Consider the following 7,667-nt stretch of genomic DNA (forward strand, 5'->3'; position numbering starts at 1 on the left):
TTTACTTATTGGGGAAAAACCCAAAAAGTGTTGCAACTATCCCTGGTCTCCCCTACTTTAAGTATGTTGATGATAATACTTTTCTACTCTTACTTGAGTAACCTTTTGAATGCAGGATTTTTACTTGTAACAGAGTATTCCTTACTCAAGTACAAGATCTGAGTACATACGTAGAAATTAGTAGGAATTAAAGAAACTGATTTAGGTAATTTTTTCCCCATCTCTTTACTCACTGTGGTCCAGATGGTGGCAGTAATGCACCTCTGAGCTGGGTTGGCAACCGCAAAAAACACCAAAGAAGAAGAGTAGAGTTGACAGCTCAGCTAACGGTGGCTACTGCTGCACATTTTTACACCTGAACGTGAATAAAAACTATCCGTCCTTCAGCATGTCGGCCAGAAACCCTGGGATGAAACTCGGTGAGTAGCTTATGACATAAAAGCTAAAAACTAAAGTATACAACTGTTAAACTGCAACGTTAATAATGTTCCTTTACACATGTGGCTTGCTGTGTCTTGTTTACCACAACTTTTATTAGCTTTATGTAACGTTTGATAAACATTTCCTGTAACAAAAATCACCGTGACATTATATGGTGTCTTTATTGGAAACAGAACAGCCATAAAAGCTAATGCTAGTTAGCTTACTTCAGTGTAGCTTGATATTTTGACACTTTAACGTTAATGAGTAACATTTTCGAGGTAACTGACCTGTTGAACATGCAAATGTTAATGTGTAACTTTAACCCACTGTAAAACAGGCAACATACTGTAACATGGGACATATTGACATGTATTCTGGCACCATACTGTTGAATATTATGGGCTGCTGTGGCTACAGTGTAATTGAGAACTCATGACACTCTGCTCAGCTGACTGGTTCAACCCTCCTGTACCTCAGCTTTACCTTCAGCCTGACATTTTATTATAGTTAAAAAGAAGAAGAAACAGACAGAAAAGACCAATTCAGTCTTCTATCAGTTTGTATTTACAGTACAAACACACATTAAAAGGACCGATACACATTAGTCCCAGCACAAATGCATGTGGGAGCATATGGGGTTTCAATGCCTTGCCAAAGGAAACTGTGTCTGTGCCCAGTATGTGAACTCGCACCTCTCAAGTCCATTGTTTATAGTTTACAATCTGGGGTAGGCTACATGCTGGATGGTAAATGTTAAATATCAGCCCTTTTTAAATAGTACTTACTTAAAAGCCTAATGCTTTACGGAGTTGTGTTAGCCTAATGGAAATCCTTCTGTTTGCATTTGACTTTCCCACAGTCACATGAGAAAGTCAAGCGGTTTTGCATGAAGTAAAATATTAGAGTAATGGATTTTTCCCATCTGACCACAGTTCCCAATAGGTGAGGCCTCTATTAATAATTTTAATTATAGCAAAAAGGGTCAGTAGAAATGTCTAAGGTGCCATAAGTGCGGACTGTTTTTATTATGACTGAACTTTTTTTCTAATGAAGTGTTTTTCTTTCTCTTCTTCATTCCCTGCTCATGGGAGTCAGACCTGGAGTGGGTCTCCAAAGTGAGAGTGAATACACAGGCCGTCCTGAAGAGAGCTCAGCAAATACAAGGACAGAAGCTCCCTAAGAAACAGTGGCAGGTACTGTATACCTCTCCTCTCACCTGTGTCCAACAAGCCCGTACTACTACTTACTAATAACTGTTTATCATTTGCATATATTTATTTTTCATTTTGATTTTGTGTTGGTAAGGTTGTGGTTAAGACAATACACCCTAAACTATAAATACTTATATTTTCTCTGATGTTGGGTGCCATATCTGTGTTTGTCCTGCAGGCTGCCTGGCTGCTGAAGGCTGTCACATGCATCGACCTGACCACTCTGGCTGGAGATGACACTCCGTCCAACGTCCACCGGCTGTGTCTGAAGGCCATCCAGCCGGTGCGACACGACCTGCTGAAGGAGATGGACATGCACGACAAAGGTCCCCTGCCTGACACGTCACACACACACACCAGTGTTGAGTAGCTGTACCTGTAAACTATGGAGGCAGATTTGTGTCAATATTTTAGACAAACCAGTTTATGCTATAAAACAGCAACCGTCTTTACTTGAGAAATAATTTAAACAGATGATTACATTTTTTAATTATTGCCATTTAATCTTCCTATGGTTGCCTAACTAATTTATCAGCTATACAGTATCAGTCAAAAGTTTGGACACACCTTCTCATTCTAAGGTTTTTATTTATTTAAATGATTTTCTACATTGTAGATTAATAATGAAGATATCAAAACTATAAAAGAACACATATGGAATTATCTAGTAAACAAATAAGTGTTAAACAATCCAGAATATGATTTATATTTTAATTCTTCAAATTAGCCCCGTTTTGCCTTGATGACAGCTTTGCACACTCTTGGCTTCTCTCAGTCAAATAGAGGTAAAATAAACAAAAACCATTGAATGAGAAGGTGTGTCCAAACGTTTGACTGGTACTGTACATAATAAGTAAAGACATTATACAGCTTTATTAGAGTCCCCATTTAATAGTTGAACTCTGGGCACATGGTGACATCATAAAAAAAAAAGCTAGGCAGGTCAAGTGGTGCTTATTGAATTATTTAATCCAATCTATTGGGATGAGACGATGATGTTGAACACTAAACTCTCACCTTCCTGTTCAGCATGTCAGATTGAATTGAACCTGCAGAGGGCGACACAGACCTGTTTATCACCGTGTTTCTTCATCCTTGCTCTGCTTCCTCTGTTGATGTTTCAGGAGTGACGACAGGAGCGGTGTGTGTGTATCCGTCTCGTGTGGCTGATGCCGTCAAAACACTAAAAGCAGCAAACTCCAGCCTTCCTGTTGCTTCAGGTAAGTCAGCTGACCTGCCGAAGGACATGAACTGTGTGTGTGTGTGTGTGTGTGTGTGTGTGAAATGATTGAGACTTGATGCTTCACTGACGGTGTGCTCTCCCTCCTCTCTCAGTGGCCACGGGTTTCCCAGCAGGCCAGACGCCGCTGGAGACCCGCCTCCAGGAAGTGCGCCTGGCCGTGGCCGACGGGGCCACAGAGATCGACATCGTCATCAACAGGACGCTCGCTATCACAGGGCAGTGGGAAGGTACGCTGAGAACACATGATGAGAAAAAGGTCACTGACTTTGTCCTGGGTTGAAAACAAAGATGTTAGGACATTTGTTCCTTTTTATTTATGTTTATGCTCCAACAATATATAGAAATAGTTCAATTTTTACCTCTGAAATGGAAGACAACAAAACAATATTCAGTCATGTCCCCTAACCTGTTTGTACCGGAGCTTTTAATGACAGCAGATGGTCTTTATCAACAGTTGTAATTGTATAAGAAAGTGGACCTTGATTGGAGATTGTGCTGAAAAGGTTTAAGCTGTAAGGAAGAATCATTTGCCAGAACCTCCGTCTTTGGTTTGAAATCATACGGCTACATAGAAAATATGAAAACAGCAAGCTAAGCAAGAATAAATGTCCTTAGGTAGCTCAAATATACTTGATCTCAAACGTGTTTTCCTGAGATTCTAACTGGTCACAAAGGAAATAATTGACTCTTGGTCTGTTAATTGAAATACTTGCTTATCATTTTGGTAATGACATCAAAGTTTCTCCAGGTTGCCCCTTTGTTCACATGGATGAAGGATGTTTATTAGTGTTTCCTTCCTCTCCCTGCAGCCATGTACGATGAGATCCGTCAGTTTCGGGAGGCCTGTGGCGACGCCCACATGAAGACCATCCTGGCTATCGGAGAGCTGGGGACCTTCACCAACGTCTACAAGGCCAGCCTGGTGTCCATGATGGCTGGTAAGTCCCGCTGCAATCTGATACATCTGTTTGTGTCTCTTCAAAGAAAATATTAATTGAATGTGATAGTTTTCACGTTCTTTACATTCTTAACATATTGGCAAATAGGCTTATTCTTTTCTTTCCAGAGTGAGATAAGAAGCTCGTTATCAGTCTTTCGATGTGTTACATAGGAACAGACCATGTTTTACATAATCTTTGGGCTTTTTATGTTGATGCACACGGTAAAAGCAACATAATGAATGAGATAGGCCTTTCACCCATGTTTTTCAGCTATGCTTCTCACAGAAAAAACACTTTTATTTTAATCAATCATCATCATGTACACAAGCTGTGTAGAGGCTCACATAAAAAAAAAATCAGTCAGTCACATTTTTTACATCACTTTGTAACAATTGCGCAAACTTTGGCCAACACATTCTACGTGATGCGGGGGCGGGGCATCTCTAAACTCCTAACCAATCAGAGCAGACTGGGCTCTGGTTTCCGACAGAGGGTGAAAAGAAGTAGTATGAGAAAAATAAAGAGCTTTTTGAACATTAAAGCATGGAAACATGTCAGAGAGACACAAATACAAATATGAACCTGAAAATAAGCACAATATGTCCTCTTAAATGATCAAATCGCTGCATGTTCCATTACAGACTTGTGATTTGTGTATAAGAAACATCATCTGCTAAGCTATCTAGCTAGATCTTTATGTAAAGAAGTTCTTATAAAACTCAATATATACAGTCTATTTTTAAACAATCACAGATATTAAATGTTAAGTCTCTCCTTGACGTTTCTACCCTTATAGCTCAGCTGTCAACCATGATGTCAGACCCACTTTTTATAGCATCAAATAGCTTATATAAACAACTTATCAGAAAAAGAAACTCTTCCCACACAGCTCTTGATATTAAAAAGGTTCAATCTTTGCTCAAATAACCGAATCACAAAAAGAAAGGAGCCCCTGTGCGTGTGTTTGGACTGTTTACAGGAAGTTATTTGACATGTTTAAACATACCCAATGATGCAAGAGATCTAATAGCAGCAGGTCAAGTATTCCAGTCTGCTGGGGCTTTGAACATGAACGCTTTTCTGCCAATAGATTTTTTTTTTTGCAGAGGGGACAGAGAAATAAATCTGAACAGTTATAGTTCTGGTGTAAATCCTGCAGTCCTCCGGTTTGTGGCGCTGCTGCAAAGCTTTTTACCTCGCCTTCTGGAGCTCTCCCTCTCTCTCTCTCACACACACACTCACACACACGCACACAATATGCTTAACTAGCCATCACATAATAAGCCGATTACAGAGCCAAATTGTCAGGGGCTCTGATAGAGATCATTATTAAAATGCATTGCTTTTGTCGCCACACTCGCTCCTTAATCTCCCCTTGTTCCTATGAATTGCGTATGAGATTCCTGAAATTGAATGATAATTTCACCTATTAATCTCTGATGCAGGCTATTTTCCTCCGCTGTTCCCCGCCAGTATCCCCCTGCCCACGCAAATGAATAGAGCTTCATTACCGCCACCCGCATTTAATAACCGTTATCCATTATCTGGTAATTAAGACTCCCCATAACGAATCTTAAGGATTATGCCAGTTTGAGGAAGAGGGGAGAGAGGCTGAAAGAAAGACCTGAGTGGAAAAATACATAGAACATGTCTTTAATGAACTGGAAAATGTTCATCTTGTTCTGCTCAGTAATGAACAGTCATTATACACCAGGGAGGCAGAAGGGATGACTTTTTCCCCCCTTTCCTGCAGTTTGTGGGTAATCTGTTAAAGAGTGTCATTTCATCTTCTATTTTTATCAGGAAAGCTGATAAAACATAATTGGCTGTGAAGGAAGGGAAAGGGAAAAATGAAGGATTTTATTGATGAGCGTGCAGCTGCCCTCTGTGCACCACCATCATCATCATCATCAGCAGCATATGTTGGGAGTAATGCCCTGTCCATCCTCAGTCTGCAGCCTCACACCAGCTCATCTCAATACAGAGCCGCTGAGTAGAATGATATCTGCTGGACTCTGAAGTCACCATTTCACCTCTTGGTAACTGACAGGTTCGGACTTCATCAAGACGTCCACAGGAAAGGAGTCCGTCAATGCCACTTACCCTGTCGCCATAGTGATGGTGAGGGCCATCCGTGACTACTTCCTGTGTACGGGCCACAAGGTACAGTTCCTTCTGATTTCTGTGGGTCCTGGCTATTTCCTGGTTATTGTGTAGAAGGTACGCTGTAGACGAGCCTTATGCCGTCTTCTCCACTCTCTATTTTATAAAAAAAATTAAAAGAATGACTGTCTAGTTCTCGATTAAGTTATTGAGTTGTTTTGTTAATACAATAAATGACAACAAAAGGGTCGTTTTTTATTATAAAATGCAAACTTTTAAGGGTTGGTTATGATGGGTTTTATGTTAGTAACTGATAAAGAAGGGAGGGAAGAGAGAAGAAAGACAGCAACATAATAACAAAACATACAATTCAAATAAACAAGTTGGCACACATTTATCATGACAGGTGGATAAATGCAGTGTTTTATTTGCAGATATAAATGTTTAGTTAATCTGGATTAAGTTGCATGTGCCATTTTTATAAAATATATGTTTATTAAACCCGGTGTAATCCTACATTTTAATCATCTCCTAATTTCTCGGAAATTGATTGATGGTTGATCAATAGAATCTAAAACTAAATCCATGAAGAGGCATTTTATATTGCTCTTTCTGATTACGTTGAGAAAAGACCCAAAACTTTAAATATGTTGTGGGAATTGGCCTAAATCACATCGCACGTACCCTTAAAGTTTATTCTCATGCTTGACGTGGAGTGTGTGTCCTGTTGACCGAGGAGTGTGTGTTCCCTCAGGTGGGTTTTAAGCCGGCGGGGGGGATCCGCACGGCTCAGGAGTCTCTGGTGTGGCTCACTCTGATCAAAGAGGAGCTGGGCAACGACTGGCTGAGCCCGCTGCTGTTCCGCCTGGGAGCCAGCAGCCTGTTGGCGGACATCGAGAGGCAGGTGGGGACAAGAAACACACACACACACACACACACACACACACACACACACACACACACACACACACACACACACATATACACACACACACACACCCCCCCCCCAAACATTCACACCATTTTCTGCATGTTTAACTTTTCTGCATACAAGTGATTTTGTTGTACTGGTTTGTACAGATCTACCATCACGTGACCGGACGATATGCAGCCTATCACGAGCTGCCCATGGCTTGAAGTTGATGACTTCCTGTTTTATTGACCAATCAGAACCTCAGACTCGCCACACAAGCCTCTCACTGCTTATCTGAGCAGCCTTCTTCTGTCCTGTCACCACACTCATGTTCAGTACTGTGCCTGAAGACTGGGACCAATGTCTGTGACTCAGAGAAAATGTCTTGCTCTGTATAATGAAGTACTTTGAAGTGCCAATACAGACTTATGAAGAAATGTTGTCACAGTATTTTGAAACAGACATAATAAATGTATATTATGTGGAGAATGTGTTTAATTTGTTATATGTAAAGTAGGATAATCTAGCAATTTAGATTCAAGGCAATAATAATTTGACATTGTATTGTAAATCTGGTCCTTGCTGACATTTTACAAAATAAAAAGAATATATATGTGATAAAATAACTTGCGTTTATTACTTCTAGCCCAACTTTCCTGTTCATTGTTAGTACATGAGGACTCTTCCCTCACATCCATGCAGCGGCTGCTCCGTGCTGCCGGTGTGATTCTCCGGATGCTCGTCAAGTCTCCGACCGGTCCCGGCGATGTGTGCTGAATCTAATATGCAGGCTTCCTTTGCTCTTAATTTCATTAGCGGGAAGCTTGGCCAAC

General features: G+C 40.6%; 1 protein-coding gene across 1 annotated transcript; it reads left to right on the top strand.

The window, feature by feature from the left end:
• The first annotated feature begins 282 nt into the window (after positions 1-282).
• Positions 283-7,451, top strand: dera (deoxyribose-phosphate aldolase (putative)). The gene is made up of 9 exons (XM_034131470.1): positions 283-419; positions 1,519-1,616; positions 1,813-1,960; positions 2,759-2,854; positions 2,970-3,104; positions 3,687-3,815; positions 5,869-5,981; positions 6,676-6,825; positions 7,002-7,451. Exons 1-9 carry the CDS (start codon positions 389-391, stop codon positions 7,056-7,058), a joined length of 957 nt encoding a protein of 318 aa, XP_033987361.1. The 5' UTR covers positions 283-388; the 3' UTR covers positions 7,059-7,451.
• Positions 7,452-7,667: the final 216 nt, after the last annotated feature.

The sequence above is a fragment of the Trematomus bernacchii genome, unplaced genomic scaffold, assembly GCF_902827165.1.
Source record: "Trematomus bernacchii unplaced genomic scaffold, fTreBer1.1, whole genome shotgun sequence".
NCBI lineage: Eukaryota > Metazoa > Chordata > Actinopteri > Perciformes > Nototheniidae > Trematomus > Trematomus bernacchii.

Excerpts from the sequence above, each read along its gene's own strand:
- dera (XM_034131470.1), top strand. The coding sequence starts at position 389 with ATGTCGGCCAGAAACCCTGGGATGAAACTCG. Across the intron at positions 3,816-5,868 it reads CCTGGTGTCCATGATGGCTG|GTTCGGACTTCATCAAGACG; the intron begins GTAAGTCCCGCT and ends GGTAACTGACAG. Across the intron at positions 6,826-7,001 it reads TGGCGGACATCGAGAGGCAG|ATCTACCATCACGTGACCGG; the intron begins GTGGGGACAAGA and ends TGGTTTGTACAG.